At 36.3% G+C, this 21432-nt stretch overlaps 1 protein-coding gene across 3 annotated transcripts in view; it reads left to right on the forward strand.

The window, feature by feature from the left end:
- The window catches only part of CLSTN2 (calsyntenin 2), a 434458-nt gene that overhangs the window by 378216 nt on the left and 34810 nt on the right, over positions 1-21432 (forward strand). For all 3 annotated transcript variants that reach the window (XM_052803658.1, XM_052803659.1, XM_052803660.1), the window contains exon 9: positions 16750-16912. In XM_052803658.1, coding sequence (XP_052659618.1) covers positions 16750-16912 — 163 coding nt within the window. The remainder of the gene's footprint in view (positions 1-16749; positions 16913-21432) is intronic.

A 21432-nucleotide genomic window follows, 5' to 3' on the forward strand; every position in this document is an offset into this window, starting at 1 on the left:
CAAAACTGATTTTTCAAGTGTACTTAAAACTTTTCCAAATAATTAAAAAGGGGTAAAAGGGAAGCTGATGGGTTATTTGAAAATAACATGAGGTTAGCATTCCTCATTCTTGTTCTAGCATTATTTAAGCACTTGTTAAAATTAATTTTAGACTGTAGCTTGTATTACTTGCTGATGTGAAGAAAGTGGTAATTGTAGAGCATGGACATACAGAATACCAATGAGTGTGGTGGTTCCTGTATATGTATTTTTATTTTTTATCACTGACTTAGCACCACAAATTAGCTAAAAGCAAATAATGTGAATGAGATTTAAAATTTGGTAAGTAATCATTTTATAAATTATTTGGGGTTTTTTAATACATATTTATGAGCCTTAGTAATAACCTTTATAGTACCTAGTGTTTCGGATAGGTCCTAGTTCTCCTAAGCTTAGTGGCATCCATTAGTATATTTTCTCCTGGAATATATGAAATATTTGTCTCTGTAATATATTTCCCAGAACTCCTTATCTGCATATTTGGTGTATTTTTGAGGAGGAATTGCATAAGAAATGTTATGTGGTCTCATACTATTAGTGTATATTTGGGTTTATGCAGCGTGTGTAGAGTTCCTATCTAATGATGAACAGACTCTTAGGCTTCTCTAACCTGAAAGCATTGTGTGAATTTTCGCAGTAGTAATGCTACAAATACGGGAGTGCCACACTTATGATATCTTTTGGCATTTGACTAAGACGTGTCTAGTTTGAAAAATTGTGATAAGCATTATAGTAGAGTGAGAAGCTGAGAAAGCTTGTTGTTATTGTTAGGACTGCACATGGGATACTTAGATAATGCAGGGCTTTATTTTTTCCATTTTGCTGAAATGCAGTTGCAAAATTTTATAATGGTTTAATGCTGTATACAGCTAAATTAACTCTGAAGTTGAACTTTTGTTATTGTATAATGAATGTAAACAGATGGTAAATTCACTTTTTTTTATCATACTACGTGCTTGTTTTCAAGCAGTGCGATCAAGTTGGGGTCACCTCAGCCTAGCTCAAGACATTAAATTTGGACCTCCGTTTTAACTGCCTAATGTTGTTACTAAATGATCTTTTGAAGATTTTCTGTTGATGAAGCCTGAGGAGAATGGAGGTCTCTTTGAAAGTCTTTGAAGTAATATACTTTTTTCTATTGACTCTACAGGGAATTTAGCTACCTGTTTTATGAAGAGCAGATACGCTTAAAATGCACACCCAACTTTAACACCTAAATTAGAAAAATGAAATCATTGCCCCTTCCTCTAGCCCCAGGTGGCTTGTGGCCTGTATATTTATTTTTATAATCCATAAAGACAAGAGAGAAGGAGCTATAAAGTGTATGGGTCAAAAATATCATCACTCAATCAAAGAGATCAGAAAGCACGTTATTGGTCATAATTGGTTATGGGTAGTTGAGTGTGAAAAGCTAAGCAGAAATTGCTTACTTTAGGTGTGGTCAATATAGAGTTTATCTACTTCTGATAAACACTGCTATATATATAGTTTACTCACCTTTTAATGTCCTGCTACTCTGTTGATGAATGAATGTACAATTCAAAAATATTTATCTGAGTATTCTCAAAGAAAAATATTTTGGTTTAGTAAAGTTGCAGGACTTTAGGAGATTCAGTGAGCTCGTGATCTATTGACAAATTTTGAGTAGTTCTTTTGATATTTACATAAGTTCTGTGGTATCAGGAACATCAGGCATAAAACTTCAACAGGGTGCTGTATAAGCCTCAAATGTATACTATATAACATTTGGAAAACTAGTTTGAAGGAAAAGCCAGCATGTGTAATTATACTACAAAACTGAGTTTAAACTCACGGCTTGTTGTGATACGGATGTGCAGAGTGAATCCTGAGTATTTACTGTGGGTTCTTTTGTTTTAATTTTTTACCATGTTATGTTTTATTTTGTTTTGGGAACATCTGTGTAGAATGCACATGGAAATGAATGAATTTATGGAAGAGTTGTTGTTGTGGTTTAACCCTAGCTGGCAACTAAGCACCACGCAGCTGCTCACTCACTTCCCCACCACCCAGTGGGATGGGGGAGAAAATCAGGAAAAGAAGTAAAACTCGTGGGTTGAGATAAGAACGGTTTAATAGAACAGAAAAGAAGAAACTAATAATGATAATGATAACACTAATAAAATGACAACAGTAGAATCATAGAATCATAGAATCATTTAGGCTGGAAAAGACCGTCAAGATCATCAAGTCCAACCATCAACCATGCCCACTAAACCATGTCCTGAAGTACCCCGTCTAATAGTAAAAGGACTGGAATATACAAATGATGCACAGTGCAATTGCTCACCACCCGCCTATCGACACCCAGCTAGTCCCCGAGTGGCGATCCCCTCACCCCCACTCCCCCCAGTTTCTATACTAGATGTGATGTCCCATGGTATGGAATACCCTGTTGGCCAGTTTGGGTCAGGTGCCCTGGCTCTGTCCTGTGCCAACTGCTTGTGCCCCCCCAGCTTTCTCGCTGGCTGGGCATGAGAAGCTGAAAAATCCTTGATTTTAGTCTAAACATTACTTAGCAACAACTGAAAACATCAGCATTATCAACATTCTTCTCATACTGAACTCAAAACATAGCACTGTACCAGCTACTAGGAAGACAATTAACTCCATCCCAGCTGAAACCAGGACAGTTGTATTTGTCCTAATGAAGATTTTGAATTTTTTAGCCACTACTAAAGCAATATTTTGTAAAATGCTAAGAAGAAAGTCTGATGACTGTGGGCTTTTTTGTATAATGAACATTTTCTGATACCTAGTAGACTCTTCTTCCTTAAGAGGGCTGAAAACAAAACAGTTTTCTGATACTCCCTTGAGATCACTAATTCTGACAAACAGTTGGACTACTAAGTGGTGTTTGACCTTACATCAGGGTACTTTTCTGCCTTTTGTAAGTTCATGATCAAGTGGTGTTAATTAATAGGAAAAAAGGGGAAGGAAAAAAAAAAGGAAAAAAGTAAAACAACACTACCAGTATGAGTTACTGTTCAGTAAAGCTCTCTGTTAAAGGTCATGAGTATTATAAAAACAAAGGGCAGTCAAAATGGAAACTATTATTATTATTATTATTATTATTATTTAAACAACAGTAGCAAAAGCTGCTAAATGCTTCTTTAACTGGTCTACTCACCTCCTGGCTTTCTAATTTCTGCTGAAATCAGTGCTGCCTCCTTCATTGGGCAGCAGTTTCTGACAGCCTTATGAGAAGGGAATATTGCTTCTGAAACGGGGCTGCTTCAACTGCACCCATTATATATACTCTCATTTGGTGACCACCCTTCAGCCTAGAAAGCCTGGAAAGAGGGGTGGCCCAATTCAGAACACCACGTTCAAATCATGTTTACTAGGCTTATTTACTTGAGGGAGAGAAAGGCAGAGAGGGAGAGTTTAATGACCAGGAAAAATTTCCTTGCTGATGAAGAATAATCAACCTGTTACCTCCTAATCCTATGAATATTTCTTTATGGGATCATTTTAACAGTTTATACAATTTATTTTATCTTATATTACCTATCAAGACTTTGTTATTAGGTAGCTGAAGGAATATCAATAATAGTTTCATTTAATAGTATAGTTAACAGTTATCAGTTTTCTGTCAGCTATGTTTCATTTCAATAGTTTAATTTCAATTTCGGTCCAACTCAGTTATTAAATATTTAGTTTCTGAAAAATTTTTATATATTTTGGGTGCTCTAGTAATTTCTCTTTTTTTAGCAGTTTTTAAATCAATTTGTTCTGATACAAAAGTCCCCTGAAGTCCTTACAACTAGACTAAGAGACTCACAACTGGTAGAATACTACAAATTAGTCTGAGAAAATATTTACATTGATATGAGCTGTTTGGGGTTTATTCATTTTAGTGGTTATACCATGTTGACATTTTGAAAACCATGTTCCCTTTTTATTTTAAAGCATTAGAAATCCATCTGTTCTGCAAACCTGTTTTCAAATTTATTTCACTCTGTTATAATAAAAAAAACCCCAAAGTCTGTGAGTGTATGTATGCATATGCATATTTATATATTATACATTCATACATATATATGTACAACTAAAAGCTAGAAAGTATGGAACCATTGAACTGTTTTTAACACATCCTTCCCCACCCACTCATCTCTCAATCTTACAGTAATGTACAGAGTAGTCTAGTCTCTTCTAAGAGTAAGACAGGAGAAGAATCTGTCCAGGTAAATAGCCAGATATATTTCAAAATAGAATGGTTTCTGATGGAAAAGGGCCAGAAGTAGTATCATGCACGATCTTATCACGGGACTGCAAAATGAGAAGCTGAGAGATGTCTGATTTTTTTCCCCTCTCCTTTCTTTTTCTACAGTTAACGAGTAGAGGTTTACAATTAGATTTTTTAATTCCTTTCAGTTTTTATACTCTGAAGGTTGGTTTGCAGATGACTTAAATGTCATATGTGGTTGGAATAAAGTTGGCTTCATTAAATGATGGAGTAACAGAGTGGGTATTGTGATTACAAAAGAGGGCACAGAATACTGTGATGAAAGACAGTGATCTACTCTGCCTGGCAGAATGTCAACAGCACAAGGGAGACTAAGAGAATCTATCTAGCAAAGAGGTCAATGTTACAATTAACATCCTCTCTCTAGCATATGGGGCAGGTAGTTTAGACAAAACCAGATAATGAATCTTGGAATACTCAGAGTCAGATCTATATACCTAGCTCTTTTAAACTAAGGATGATAAACAAATCAGATTAGAACTAACTCACAGTAATAAAACATTTGCCCCAGTTGCCACAGGGTGACTGCTGTGTCTTTGTTCACCCTCTTCTTTGAGATAAGAGACATCTGCGGTGTCAGTCAACCTCAAAATAAAATACACTACAGAGCTCTGCGAGATTCATTTTTTTTATCTCAGGAAAATCAAAGATCAAAACATGTCTTACAGCTGTAAGTCTGGTACTAAATACAGACTCATCTGTTCTAGGTGCTTGCTCTTCCTTCTACATTCATTTGAATATACATAGAGGGGAAAGGGCTGAGGAGAGAGAAAAAGGATTGCTTTTATTTGTCAGTACAAGGTAAATAGGCATTTCTGATAAAATGCAACATGGTGTTTCCTATGGGAACATCAGCTATAGCTATAAAGACATATGCTTGGCAAGCATGCTATATGAATGTATTTTCAGGAATTAATTTTGGACGAATTGGTATTCTTGGTGTATTTCTCAAAATTGCTAAAAGATGGTAGTTCCCTCAATAAATTTTTTGAATGATTTAATGGACATCCACACTACTGTTTGACATGTTAAATAAACCATACTGCATAATAAATATCAGAACTCAAGGTATTCTAATAACATATTCTATTTATATTTTCTTAAGAATACCAAACAAATCTTAGGGCTATTTCCTAAACAGTCTGTGAAAATTTGGGGGTTTTTAAGTGAAAGTAAATGTCTAAATTGTATAAACACTAAGCAGAAGAAAAAACATGGACTAGATAGTGAGTAAACAGTTGAAAATACCGGTTTGGAAGGACTGTGATTAGGTGTGTACTTATTTGCATATAGTATTTACTTGAGCAAGGTACATGAGAAAATCCATTAGATTTATACTCAATGTGTTGTATTGAATAGTTTATATTGAAATACTTGTTTTATAAGGTATACAAAATATAATTTTAAAACAAGCAGCATTAAACTGCATTATCTTTCAATTAGTGAGATTACATGGGCAAAGAAGTGCCTCCCAAGCCTTCACCTCCAGTTCCTCTGTTTCAAAATATACTGTGATGGAAAACGTCTTCTGCTTTGCTTAGCTTCCTAAATAAGGTGTCAGCATAGTGACATCTGAAGAGAGTTTTAGGGCCATTGTTGTCAGGGTTTCATACTGTCTGTCTATGGGCCTGGAACTGGTACCTGATTTAGAATCTCACTTGCTCCACTGTCAGTAGAGCCCTGAGAATGAGATTCTTGTGGTTCTCTCCCACCTTTGTCTAATCCCGAGAGTTTTCTCTTCCTTTTATGCATGCAACCAGAGGTAAGAAACACGAGCTGTGTTTCTAGTTTCCTACCAAAAGTCCTCTGAGGAAGCGATAACTTGCTTAAGAGTTGCATAAGGAGCAGGGAAGTCTCTCTTTCGATTCCTTCTCTGGTTAACGTTCTTTTTATACTTAGTTGAGGTTCCAGAAAGAAGGGATTAATTTGCACAATGTTCAATCTATCTCTTTTATTCTAGGACTGATCATACACATTCCTTTAAAACTGCAGAATTACATGGCAATAAAATGCACAGATCAGAAGATATGCTGCTTTAAGCTCTTTGAAAGCTAGTTTTAAAAGAAATAAATTTAAAACACAAATATGGAAGAATGTTTATTTGGTTTTCCAAATTCTCCCTATATATGAAGCCGACATATCAGCATATGTACTAGAGACATCCAAGTTCCGATACAGATAGTAGCTATGGCCAAGCTTCCTCACAAAGGAGTACAAATTACTCCATCTAACAACCACTACTGCTAACAATTGGAAGAGTGGTGATGCTCTAGTCTCATAAGCATAAAAGCACTGGTCCAGAGCAAAGCAATCTGGTTGGGTTGGTTTTTTTTTTCCTTCACTGCCTGCCACCGTCAGAATTCAGGAGCTTGCTCAGAGAGACTTTGAGATCAAATTTGAGCAGAGCTATGCAGGCTAAGGTTCCAACTACAAGTTTTATGTGGAGGTTAAGTGTGCAACAGTATTCTTATGGAAAAAACACTGAATTTGTAGATTGTGATGATATATTCAATGTATCACCTGTTAATTTAACTGGTGGGAGTATACTGATTCCTTCTTTTCCCATATACAGTATATTTTTCTTCCAGCCTGCCTTAATTACTACATACATACTGTATCTACTATGCCTTCAGAGGCAGGGCATATTGATTTTACAGACAGGAAAAAAAAGTGTCGTGTGAGGGAGCTGCTAAAGGATAAATGTAGAAAGGTGTCCTGGCTTCAGCTGGGATAGAGTTAACTGTCTTCCTAGTAGCTGGTACAGTGCTATGTTTTGAGTTCAGTATGCGAAGAATGTTGATAACACTGATGTTTTCAGTTGTTGCTAAGTAATGTTTAGACTAAAATCAAGGATTTTTCAGATTCTCATGCCCAGCCAGCGAGAAGGCTGGAGGGGCACAAGCAGTTGGCACAGGACAGAGCCAGGGCACCTGACCCAAACTGGCCAACAGGGTATTCCATACCATGGGACGTCACATCTAGTATAGGAACTGGGGGGAGTGGGAGCGGGGGGATCACCGCTCGGGGACTAGCTGGGTGTCGATCTGCAGGTGGTGAGCAATTGCACTGCGCATCATTTGTACATTCTAATCCTTTCATTATTGCTGTTGTCATTTTATTAGTGTTACCATTATCATTATTAGTTTCTTCTTTTCTGTTCTATTAAACCGTTCTTATCTCAACCCACGAGTTTTACTTCTTTTCCTGATTTTCTCCCCTATCCCACTGGGTGGGGGGGGAGTGAGTGAGCGGCTGCGTGGTGCTTCGTTGCTGGCTGGGGTTAAACCACGACAAAAGGGAAACCCAAAGAGATTATTTAAAAAAACCTCAGTACATAATATGAATATTTTAGAGCTTTATTTAAAGGTTGCTGAAGAGGTTGTGGAGATATTGGGGACACATTTGCAATCTGCGCAGCTCCACTTAGTGGTCAAGAATATACTGACCCTTTGCCACAAATGTTTTAATCCTTTTCAGTTTCAGTAATGTTTAGATTAAGTAAAGCCAACGCATGTGGCAAATATCTGTCCTAATGCACAGAACCTATTACTGAGGTGGAATAAATAATGCTACAAGATGTAACAATTTATATTACCAGATGAATTTGATTAGTCTGTGTTTGCACTCTGCTTTTGTTTATTTTCAATAGCTCTTTCCCAAAATGAATATCCTGGAAGATTATATTGTAGCATAAAGCCAGTTTGGAGTGCATTCTGTTGATTTTCACAACAGCAAGTTTTTACTATAAGGCCTGCATATTCACAGCAGGAATATATTTTTGTTCATTATATTAGAAAACACAAATGTACTAGGTAACCCAGCTATCCGATGAAGTAAGCACATCCTGAATACAGAATATCTGCATAGTGAAATACATACTTGCAGTCTACACTAGGACATTTTTAGCAGTATATATTTTGTTCTTGGTGGTGATGGGATAATTAAAAAAACAACAAAGAAATCATAAGGTGCTTATAGACAGTGAGAAAAAGAGAGATAAAAGGTCAACTGTGTAACTTATTTCCCTATATCACTTAATCAGCTTTTGTACATAGCTCAGCTACTGAAATTAAGGCAAAGATTTATTACAAAAAATCAAAAGAAAGCAGCAGACTTATAGCAAAAGCAATGCCCTAAGGTACATTCTTTTCTTTTTTTTAAACTAACACGCCTTAATTGTAGAAGTCTGTGGATGAGAACTGACAATAGAAAAACAGATACTAGATAAGATAGATACAGATGGATAGATACTAAGATACTAAATGAGTTTCTAAAGTAACAGATAAAAGCTCTTTTGACAATGTCTTTAAAGTTCCCATTCATCAGAGACAACAGTTATAAACCCCAGCATGGGAGAGGAGAAAGCCATTTCTATGCTCAGCTTTGGATTGCCTTAATGCAAAACTCATCAATCTTGTGCATAATGACTAGACTGCCTAAAACTCTCATGAAATTTTATTTTTATTTTGCATATGTAAATATACAACATTTTTCTTTAAAAAAATTGCAAATATGTGTAACTGTTTCACTTTTACTTGAAAACCACTGCCAAATGTTTCCAAATTAATATCTTTTTCAGGATTGCTTTCTTACAGTGGCACTATTCCTTAGGTCCCTATTAAAGGTGTAATGAAACTGTCCTTCAGAACCTTTAAGTCTGTTGCCTTTGAGCTCCCTGTTTGTATGCAGTACAGTACTTTCTCTCAGTGCTATAAAAATATATCAAAAATATATAATAAAAATATTTTGATATATCAAAATCTATTAAAATTTTTCTATCAAAATATATTGGAACCATCTAAATGTCTATTTAGTGTCACCAACAGAAAAGAACAACTGTAAATTTTTACAAAGCTCTTTCATAAGGCATTAGTTTGGAGATGTAAAGAAAAACATGGTATTTTTTAAACTCACTCAAAATAATATCCCTATCCCCATTCAAATATCATCTGCATTCTGTACTCTAAACAAGGGTAGTGGGTGTCATGCTTTGAAGCAGATTTACAAAGCATGTGGCTGCTTTCAGAACAGGGCAGAGGGTTTGATCTGGGTGCTGTAACTGAGTGGATAATGCTAATGCCTTTAAGCATAAGATCAAAGGGAGATTCCTTCCATTTGTTGTGTTTACTGAGGTGAGATAAAAACGCAGGGCCTGAGTTGTCTCTGCATGTTTACAAAGTTTTCATAATGATGACCTCTATCAGCTCTATCAAGATATGCTTGCATTAAGGAAATTATTCTATTGTTAAGGGTTTTGTATAAGCACTGTACATACTTTGTACAGGAGCGTACAAAGGATTTGAGGTAAACATTTGGCTTGCTGAAGGACTTGCAGATTTATAAATATAGTAAATGTACATCCAACAAGAAAGCTTTGCTGTTAATAAAAGCATAACAATGATTAATAATATTAACTATTAATTAATAAGTGTGATAATAATTCAACCTCTTAATGAAGATATGATGTGCTGCAACACTTTATTAGTGGAAACAGTACCTTCTTCACCTTCTGTAGACTTTGCATTTTTCTAGACGTGCACAACCATTGGAGAGGACATTTTTGTACAGAAACAGTGACAGACTAAGCATGACTAATTTTCTATTATGCTACTTTACAAAAATATGCAATTTATAATCCCAAGTGTACTCCTGACCTCCTTGCAAGCAGAGGTAAGCATTAATATTCTAGTTGCTTGGGTATTGTAATCCCTATGTGAATGTGGTTCTTCCTTCATTAATGATCCCATTTTGTTATAAATGAATATAATAGCCTTCTCCACTATAGTCTTGATTATAGAGTGGCCTAAATGTTTTACTTATTGAAATACTACTAAACAGCAGAAAACAGATTTATTGAGAGGACACAGAATTCTGCTGCGATGAAGAAAAGACTTCTACTGAAGTGCTCCATGGTCTAACAAACAGTTACAGTTCTGTAAAGGCCAGCACATCTTGGAGTGACATTCCAGCAGATGTGCATCAGTTCAGGCAGGATGATTTTTACTCTGTAAAGTTAGGTTGAACAAACAGAATTGCACTTTTTTTTTTTTTTTTTTTTTTCAATTTAAGTCACCTCTGTTGATAAGAATTTAACTATAGAAGTGAATTAATTCATTCAATGTTAATGTTTAATGGAAATCATACTTAGAATTTTTCCATAAAAAGGAAAAGAGAGGAGATTTGAGCACCTTTGCAATTTCTCTGTAAATCTTTTATTCACTTTCAAAAAGTTAAGCTCTGTGTTTGCAGTTTTAAAACACCTTTAGTCTGTGACAGAAATGAAAGTATTGGTCAGATTGGTCTCACCAGCCCAGCTATTTGCAATGACTACTACGCTTTTCTTAATAAACCACTGTATTTTCAAGTTTTTAGCACATAACTTGCTGTCAGTAGTCAGTCCCTTCTTCAGCCCAAGTACACAGAGAGTTGTCCCTCTGAGAAGATGCACTAGCCCCATTAGCATTTCCTTTGGCCATGAGCACCACTAGAATACAGCCGACATTCTGACCTAGTTTAGGATTTACTTTTTTTCCAGAAGATTCTAGGTAATTTCTTCTTATGTGCAACTATTTAAATTTGAATCAGTTAATAAGACTGGAATTAAGCCCAATTTGCATGAGAGTTAGTGAAAGACTGTGACCCAGTCAGCTGACCAGTTTGTTAGCAACATATTTCAACAAAAACAAAATAGAAAGGGGGGGGGAGGACCAGAATTAAAAAAAAAAAAACAAACTCCAATGGTATTGAATTTATTGTTCTGATATCAATTAATATTTGAGGTGCTATAATAGATTAAATGCTGTAGGCAAAAAGATAAAATGCTAAAACTTGTAGCAAGGGGAAAGAGCAATAGAGGTGCTGGGAAAAAAAACATCTGAAAGACAGATGGGAGGGCTGTGTGTCAGAGGGAAATAGGAATGAGGGAGTTACCTAGAGGATAAACTCCTCTATTGCTGCTTGCAAATACTTGAAATGGAGAATTCTTTCAGAAAAGAAAACTTAGCATAACTTGAATTGTTTACTACTCTGCTGATACTAGCCAAATCATAATGAAAGAAAAGATGGAAAAGAGCACTCCAGTTAAGTTGAAAGCATTTTTAGCATTTTCAGATGAAATCGTTACAGTTAGTACCTTCACCTCGTTTGGGTTTTTTGTTTGGTTTTTATTTTATTTTCTCTTTTATGTCTGAAGTATGTTTACAATGAAATATCGTGACTGATGAAAACCATTAATTTGGGAATTTTTTTCCACAGAGAATATAGGATTTGGGGTGGTTTATTTGTAAAAGGGAATTTTAAAAAGCTGTTTTGCAAAGCAGTTCTGTTCTTATTCTTGTGAGCCTCCCAGTTCACATTAGTAGTCAGCAATTAACAGAAGGGAAGTATGGTGAAGCTGTCATCAGATAAGCAAGAGTGGAACACAGGAAACAACAATGTCTATGGGGTAGGGCATAGCAAGTTCTCAAAGAGGCCTTGTTTAGCCTGAATTTGTTCTGCCTCCACCAAGGTATAGCTTCTCCAAAGGCATGAAGCTAATTTGGAAGAGGACTTGCATTCATGTTATGTAGTTACAAACAGCTCCATACTAGAATAAGTGCACTTTGTGCAGTCCACTGGAGTAGCCAGTAGTTGTGATTCTGAAATGAATGCACAGATTTTATTATCTAGACTCCCTAGACTTTTAATTCTCATCACAGCTGATATAAATATAGAACGTATTCTAATCTTCATGCGAAAAGAGTACAAACTTACTTAAAGTAAAGGCTTATACATTTGTCGTCCTTTAAAAAGAATCTGATTCATAAATATCCGTGTTGCCAGTGTCAATGACAAATGACATCCAGTTTTTCAAAACATGGTGGAATGTGCATGTAGAAACAATATCCACATAACCTCCCCCAAATATGTCATACTAGGAGTTGTCTATGTAAGAAAGTCATCACATATCAGAGCATGGAGACATCTTATGCACCTTTCGAGAACTTTGGAGGGGTTTGTCTGTCTTTTTCAAAATGAGGCCAGAGGAAGATGGTGGTAGTGCTGCTGCTGTACCTCATAGCCTGGTGGTTACAGCAGTCACCTTTAAGATAGCAAACCTGAATTGTAATTCCTGTGGCTAAGAGGATTTGAACATGTCCCATCTTTAAGAAGAATGCCACATCAGAGGGACGCTGTTTCCCTTCTGTCACCTTCAGTGCAATGGTGTTTACGAAATCAGAATTGTAATTTAGCTGGGAAGAGACCTCAGGAGGCCTCTGGGCCAACCATATCCTCAGAGCAGGAGCAGCTATGAGCTTGGACCAGGTTGCTCAGGCCTTTATCCAGACAGGTCTTTAAAAATGTCCAAGGATGAAGGCACAACCTCTCTGGGCAGCCTGCTCTACTGCGTGACTGTCCACACGGTGAAATGAAGGCTTACTTTATATCCAGTCTGAACCTGTCTTGTTTCACCATATATCCATTGTTTCTTTGCCATAGCATGCACCACTTTGAAAAGCCTGTCTCTGTCTTCCTGGTAACTTTTCCCTAGGCACTGGAAGGCTACTCTTACTGTCCTCCTAATGCTGCCCCACTCCCAGCTAAACAAGCCCAGTTCCCTCAGTCTCTCCTCACATGGCAAGAGCTGGCCATTTTGTTGGCCCTCCACTGAATTAATTCCAGTTTATCAAAGTATTTCTTGTATTCAGGGGTCCAAAACTAGGCACGATATTTTAGATGTGGTCTAATGAATGCTGGGGGAGAGAGGTGTTGCATTGAGAGGTTCAGAGCATGTTAAGACACTACAAAAGGTGTCAGGAAGTGAGTAGAGTGGCATGCTCTGTTTTTTTTAGAGCTGGATCAAGGTGCTTTCTTCAAACAACCTGTAGAAAATAACGGTTCAGACCACTTAGGCAGAAAGAAGGAGTTTGTGTCTCATACCTGTGCTAAATAGTGCTGTTTATAGTAAGAAGAGAGCTTTCCTTGCCTGCCTTTTCTTCTTCTTACTGCTTTTTTGTGGATCTTTGAGTGTATTCTGAGAACACTTCCTCAGCAAAGTCTCACAAACCAGAAAGATGGAAGTAATATTTGCTTTCTAAAGCAGCTCTAAAGGGATAATAGTCTCAAAGTACACACTGAGTAGCACTGACAGGATGTGCAGAGCTGTTTGCGTGGTCAAACTTAGTAGTCTGCTGAACATTACTTAAGGGATTTTCCAGAAGCTAGTTACAGGGTTGTGAATATGCATGGCTCTTCAGTATTGAACTGAGGCACTGGGACACTGCTCGAAGTACAAGTTTTCTTTGTGTATCTAGCCAAACAGGTGAATGATCTGTTTTGCATGAGTATGCCGCAGCTGACCTAAGTGAGGCTAAAAAAGCTTTAAGCTGTAAAGTGCATGTTCTCATGTGTGCATGCCTAGCCCTCATGTACCAAGCCATAAAAAAAGACATTTTCCAGACCAACAAAGTTTGTTTCTAAGCACCATGTGCTTCTCAGACCAAAGTGCTTTGATTTCAGTTTGTTCCTAAACATTCCAATATAAAACAGAAAAATATCTGACATTCTTCATCAGAAGATGCTAAGAGCTTTAATGTCTTGGGAAACTTACTTCATCAGATTTATATTGAGTCTGGTTTCATCTATTTCATAAAAGCATATTCCAATGCAATGGCTTGTAATCAGCACTAAGACTTCAAGCTGGTTAATTCACTGTGATATGATTAATATGTTTTAGAGGCAGACTGACATGATAGAGTGATTAGACTGACCTAGCCATCCAGCAATCTTTGAAAGCCAAGCTTGCTTATCTGTAATTTTATCCCATTAGGATAGCTTTATATGTTAGATTTTTTTTAAATAAAGTTCTTACTTGAGAGGATGAAAATTTCTTTATTTGCCAGAATAGTATATTTTATCATTTCATTTTCATGGCTTCACTGCAATCACATTACACATTCCATTGCCACTGTGGAATCATGCAGGGAAGAAATTGTCTTCCTATGTTAAGAAGGTGAAGAAGGTGTCTGAAATGACAGCATAACAAATTACACTCCACAATTTTTTATTTCATTATTTTGCTGCCTGTGAAATGGCCAGGCATGAAATACTGCCTGCTGCTGAGTGACTGGGATGTATTCCAGAGTTTTTAAATAATTTTATTGCTTCCTTATAGAATATTTGTACTGGGATCCAGCACAGATACTTAAAGATCTTTTGGTGGATTATACATGTGTCTGTGTACCTAAGTTGTACTGAAATCGTATGACAATTAAGCACCTGACCAACTCAGGTGCTTTTGAAATCTCAGGGAGTACCAAGCTAGGACTTTAAGTGCCTAAATTCCATTTAAAGTAAAACTTGATGTGTTTATTTGTTGAAATTTAAGGAAAAGCATGCAAGTGATGGTTTGAGGGCTTCACCAAGCTGTCTACACTGGCACTATCTTATGTTCCAGAACGTATCAGAAAAAATAAGGGTTAGTAAGTACTTTGTCTAGTGTGGACATCTGCAGCTGGACATCTGCGTTTTTTCTTGGAAGCACTGGAATCCAGCTGCTGGAGTCTGAATTGTGGAACTTATGTAATCTTGCTTTTCCAGAAATTATTTTCTTTGAAAAATATAACTGCTCTACTAGTCAATAGAGTAACTGAGACTAGCTATGTGTTAACATGCTCTTTGTGTATATGATGTCCCAAAATGTTTGGGTTTGCTATCTTAAAGTGCTCTTGCTTTGATTAAATATGAGGAGGATTGCTCACTCATTTAATAGCACTTGGGGTATCCCAAGTGATGCAGTTTAGGGTTGCAAAACAGAAATACTCTGGAACAGTTCTCTTAAAAGTGTCAAGTATTAACGCCTGTAGTTTTTGTCATGCAAGGTCTCTCAAACTCAGGCACTTCATTCATTTTATTGTATATAAAATGTCTGACACATGCGGCCGTGATGCATGACATTCTAATGATCAGGTCAGGAAACTTGGCAAACTGTTTTTCCTTGAAAGGGAGGACTGCATAATACTATTTGTGATTCCTGTTTGTTCAGTAGTTTTCAGTCTTCCAATTTATTTACTTTCAATTTTGGTTTCAGTTCATTTAACCTTCAGAAAACATTTGTGCTCTCTACTGCTTACAAAAGGAAGGTTCTAGCAGCCCTTTGCTGCATTTATCTCTTGCTGTGGAGCTATGATGTCTGCAGTAATAAATGTATCCGTTTGAAATAGAAGCTATTAAGTTCTTGTTGAAATGTCTTCTGGAACAAAACATTAGCTTTTGCTTTCAAAGGGCAGATATTGCAGCAGATAGCACTTAACCTGGCCAAGGACAAAATGTTATGTTTAAATATCATTTTCCTGCTTCCCTCTATGAATCAGCAAGGATATCTGCATTCAAGCACTTTCATTTCTTAATACATCAAAACAAGTATCTCTACAGAATTGAAAGTAGCATGATTGTAACTATTGCTTTATTTTTAAAAACAGCCCACCCGTCCTACCAATTTCCTGTGATTTATTCCTTTGAACTTTTAAATATGAAAGATACAACAAAGGAAAAAATAATTGGGCAGGCATTGATATTTACACACTAGACTTCCAGCTGTACATTTCTGAACTAAAACCGAATTTGACCATCTTGCAGTAATCCCTGGTTGTCCAGCGCAGAAATTCATATGAGATTTGACACTAATACTGTCATCTTGAAAGTATGTTGTAACTGTGGCCATTGCTTTTCAAAGCTGATGTATATCAGCGAAACCATATAGATCTTCATTCTGCCAACTGTCTGGGAAAAAGCTCAAGGCCAAAACATGAAGCATGAAGATTTGAGTTTCCTGCCCAAATCAGGTAGACACATAGACCACTTGTCCATCTGTGTGTATACAGAGCACAACAGAGGTCCTTCTAGCACTATGGAGGTCCTGATGCATTGCATAGTACTTTTTCTAAATACTAATGCAATACGTTAATAATGGCAGTTGAATCAAATCACTAATAATAACTCATCAATCTAGTGACTAAGTGTTATATATTTTCTTTATCTGAAGCTAATAGGGATCTCCAGTAACTATGTCGATAGATCCCAAGTATGCATCTCTTACATACAGTTTTGTAATTCTCAAAAGTCAATATAAACATTAAGAAACTAATTTTACGGATTAACAAATGTGAAAATACAGAGCCAATACCAAATTGTCTCATTTTTCTATTTTATCCATGTCTTGTTTTCAAAGAGTGTGTTTTAAGATGCCTCTATTTATCAAATATATTCTGCAAGTATAGCATAAGTATTTATCAACATTGTTTTAACTTTCATTAATTTTAGTGATGTATAAATTGCAATAATGTTATTTTTTTCGATGAGTGGAATTTGGAAACAATACAATTTTAAAAATGTACGGGATATAAAAATTAGTCACCTGACAATAAGGGCTAATTAATATTTTTCTCTTGCATTCTGTCTTTCAGATTTGTGATAAAGAATGGCATTACTACGTTGTCAATGTTGAGTTTCCCGTTGTTACCTTGTACATGGATGGAACAACATACGAACCTTACCTTGTGACCAATGATTGGCCTATCCACCCTTCACATATAGCCATGCAGCTGACAGTTGGTGCTTGTTGGCAAGGTAATATGACAGCAAATAGTAGACAGTAGAATTATGAATTCAAACCAAAAAGAATCTTATTTGTCTTGCTGATTGCATAGTAAATAAATTACTAAAAGGTTGACGGTATAAAATCAGAATTAAATCCAGAGTTAATAATGAATCAAGTCCAAGGATAAAACGGATGAGACATTAACAGGCTTTGCATTTCTATCATCTAAAGAAGTGTTGACTACAGTTTGTTTATTCAATGTGAAAAATTGTCAACTTTATCTTCTGTCTTCACTTCTTTTAATTGTTTTCCTTGTTCTCCAGCTTTCAGCAAACTATCTAAATATTACTCTGCCTCAAATTTCTTTCACAACTCATGGCCTGATCCTGTGCTTTTCACATGGGATGTATATCACCAGTAATTCCACTAATTTAATCAATTCACCCTGTTATAGACCAGATGTAAAGTGAGAGTAAAATATAAGTCACAACCCCAGAGCCATATTTGTACGGGCCTTTGCTTAAATATTAGTTTTTCCTGTTTTCTACCCTTTATAATCCTGTTCTTCTCATTCTTTTTTCTGGTCCTTATGCCACTGTTTCATTTTCTGTTCTCTGCCTTACACCTGAAGCAGTCCTCTTTTTCTGCTCACCTGCTCCAGTAAAATTGTCTCCATTACCCTTCCATGTTGATTTGCACTGTGTCTTGTTTTCAATTAAGACAAAGTATGAAGTGAAGCAAACTGTATAATTAGGAAAAAATGCTTTAACACAGATTGTGTTTCTTCCCCATTCTTTAATGTTGGCTCACTTTCTCCATTATTGCCTTGTTTGCCAGTTTTATATCTACTCATTTACAATATGTTATCTGCAAAATTTGGACATCTTATGCATGGCAGAGCTGTTCAGCGTAAATAGTATTAGAAGCAAATCCAGCTGTTAGATTATGAACACCTTGGGGTAAAGATCCAATCTTTACTTTGATGCCAACATGCAGAATAAAGCCACACTAATGCTAAAAACAAGATTTGATAAGTTTTAAATATTGATCACTGAGGTAGGTATTACGATAGTTAGCTAATCAGCATGACACTAATGCCATATATCTGTAAAAGTAGAGACTGATTCTTGTCTAACTGGTATTTGCATGTGTAGGCTTTCACCTCTATAAGATGATCTTTAGATGTACTGGAATTTTTCACTGATGTTAAATACATAACAGAATACATTTAATTTCACTCTAAGGCATTAATATTCTAAGAGAATGTTACTCCTTTTTTTAGCTAAAAATACGTAGTGAAATACCTAGCAAAATCTTCAGAAAGCAGAAATTCAGTTTAGCCAGTAGTTTATTGGGATGAATAGTTGACAGAAACCAATTTGATTTACATGAATTTTCTTCTAGTTTGATCTGGGTTTTTTTCTTGTGTACTTTTGGTGCAGTATTTTTAAATCTAAGTTCCAGAGTTAACAAATGCAGATGTAATTCATTAATGGAGTAAATTCAGTTCTTTGCAGACATGAGCAAATGCCATAGGAACTGTGAATAATCGTTGAGCATTGCCTTCTGAAAAATCAGCATTTCTCAATAGCAGTCCTAAAGAAATTTTATTTTAATCCCTTACTTCATGTTTATTTCCAGGTTTTTCTGCATAGGTCTATGTGAATATTTTTGTGCATTATTTGTGCATTACTTTTGCCCCTTAACTTCTTTCCTTCATACATTGTGTTTTTAACACTCTCTAATAGCAGTCTTTGGGGGGGGGGTCCCCCTAAAATTCTCAGTATTGGTGGGAATCCACTCCTCTCAGCCCTCACCTGAATCTCATGTTAATCATCATGCAGGTGCCAAGTTTTGAGAACTGTGGAGTAGTAACTTTATCCGTACACTGTATGAGCAAAAGCTATGCTAGTTTTGCCACAGTGCCGCATCTGTGAGTTCATCTACCTCTAAGGCAGCTGAATACAATAACAATAATCTTGTTTCCTTCACATCTTTGTCTCTCTATCTCAGATTGTTAAGAGGAAGAATTAAGGTAAAACTTCTCATATAGGCTCACAATAAATTTAGACCACAGACTATATTTAGTATTTAAGCTGTTAAATAGAAAAGCGCATTTTTTTTCAGACATTTTTAGCTTTGCCTTGAATAATTTGATGGCTTAACGAATAACCATTCAGGAAAAGATTCTTCTTCCTTTTTGGTGAAACACCTGATTTCAACTACTGAAATTTCACCTATTGCTTCTGTCAATATTTACTGCAAGATTATGTTATTGCTATTTTAATAGCGTGAGGATTGGAGCTTGTCAAAAGCAGAAACAAATTTTCCATCTCATGAAAATGTCAAAATTTAGCTAAGATAGTGTGCTAAAGATTCCGATAAATCATCATGTGTCAGGCAAAAAGGTGAACTTTTAATGCTTATATAAAACAAGATAAGTTTGTTTTGATCACCTCAAACTATTTTAAATGAATGGTATGGAAAGTCACTTTGTTAATAGGATTCAGCACTATTTCAGTCTGTCGAATTGCAATTATTCAATATCTAAAACCAATCTATTCTGTTCAAAATGTTAATTTTCAAAATCCATATATTTCAAGAAAAAGTGGATCTGTCAAATAATTTGACTATAAATAGTTTCAGTGAAACTGTTAACTTCGTCTGCTTAGGATAAGACATTTTGGCCAGTAAGAATAGTCTAAACCTTTACATTTTCAAAGTATTAGAAAACTGCTTTACCATCACCTACAGTTTATTTCAGTATAAATATGCAGTGATTTTGGTGTCATAAGCCATTCAGGGGAGTCCTTGTTAAGAGGATATGAGGAGTTTCTAGCTCTGGTTTGCTCAGACTATTTCCTTCCCTTTTCATCAAAGCACTGGCATAAAGGAACACAGGGTTTAACGTCTTCCTTCAGAAAGGATGGGATGGGGGGGTTCTGTCTTTACTAAACAGTTTTGTAGTTTTGAGTCCACAGTATCAATTTATCAAAGTCAAATTATTTGAAAAACAATCTCAACTCAACTAAATGAACCAGAAGAAATAACAGTCCTTTTTCTTACCACACTAATTCTCATTTGCTCACAGCAAAAAGCAAGTCATCATGACTGTGGGGCAGCTTAAGAACTGGTGGGGAGCAGGAAGAGTGTATTTAGAGGGCAAAGCAAAAAATCAAGAACAAACATTGGAATGGGCTGCCCAGGGAAGTGGTTGATTCACCATCCCTGGAGGTATTCAAAAAGCGAGTGGACAGGGTACTCCAGGGCATGGTTTAGGGGGCATGGTTAATGGTTGGACTCGATGATCTTGAAGGTCTTTTCCAACCGAAATGATTCTATGATTCTATGATTCTATGATTCTATGAAAAAGAATTGTAATTTACTCTGTTAGCACTAACAGGAAAATCTGCTACTGCTATGAAGGATTTACCTTTTCATATATGACAACTTCCAGTTCTGGTCTGGAAACTGGGAATTGTTCTGCTGTTTCTCCAGGAATCTGAGAATCCTCCAGGTTATGAGAGAAGTGACCCTTTCAGCCTTGGTCTTTTCATCACTTGCACTGGTACTCATCCTGAGGTTACATAGCAAGTATCATGCTTGCACCTCCTTCTTGTCTTTCTCAGAGTTATGTCATGCAGGAATCTCAGGCACAGGAAGAGAATTCGTTTCTTTGAGATTAGTATTTCCTGTTATTAATATTTCAATTCCAGAGTAACTCTTTTCTGACTTTTATAGCCTTGTTTATAGCATCCATTATGAAAAGGTAGGTTAGTTTTTATTTCTACGTTCAGCTGTTCAAGTGAAATGTAAGAGCAGTTTAAGTTCAGTGCTATTCTCCTGAATCTAACATGAAAACAAACCGAGCATGCAATCTCTCAGGCCTACATGATAAACTTGAACTTTAGCCTATGATGTGCTCACTGTCCCATTTGCATCAAAGTATTTGCTTTTTTTTTCTTTTTGACATCAGCATTCCAGTTGTAATGGGCAAGTCTCTCCTACATTTTTACCCTTGCCTTGGCAGTGTAAAAAGCATGCCTGATTTGTTTGTTCCTGCTTTTATGCAATATTTGTTTAAATAATGTGAGTTGAGTGCTAGGACTCTCCTAAAAGGAGGAAAAATTAGCCTTTCCCTGAAAAGCAGAGTCTTGTCTGGGGGGCAAGAGGGTATTGGAGGCAGAAGTTAGGGTCCGAGTGTTTGGACGGCAGCCTGGAGATGAGCAGAGTGAAGATGGCTGAAAAAGCAGAGAGCCAGCCTTTAAAGGTGATAGGAGAGAACCTTCCTAGGGTCTGTCAGGCACTGGGTAAAGTTTACTGCAACCCAGGAAGTCACTCAATTACCTAAAACAAAGCCTGGGAGATGGTTTCCAGCTTTAATGACACATTGGGCATGAGGAAAGTTGTATAAAAAATCTTTTTTGCATTTTGTACTGGCATAATCAATATAAATTTTCTTTACTTAAAATTAAGTATTCTGGATGTTACTCTAGTATAATCCTCTTTTTAATTTAAAAACCTTGGTTATTTCTTCAGGGAGCTCATT

This window comes from Harpia harpyja, chromosome 12 (assembly GCF_026419915.1).
Source record: "Harpia harpyja isolate bHarHar1 chromosome 12, bHarHar1 primary haplotype, whole genome shotgun sequence".
NCBI lineage: Eukaryota > Metazoa > Chordata > Aves > Accipitriformes > Accipitridae > Harpia > Harpia harpyja.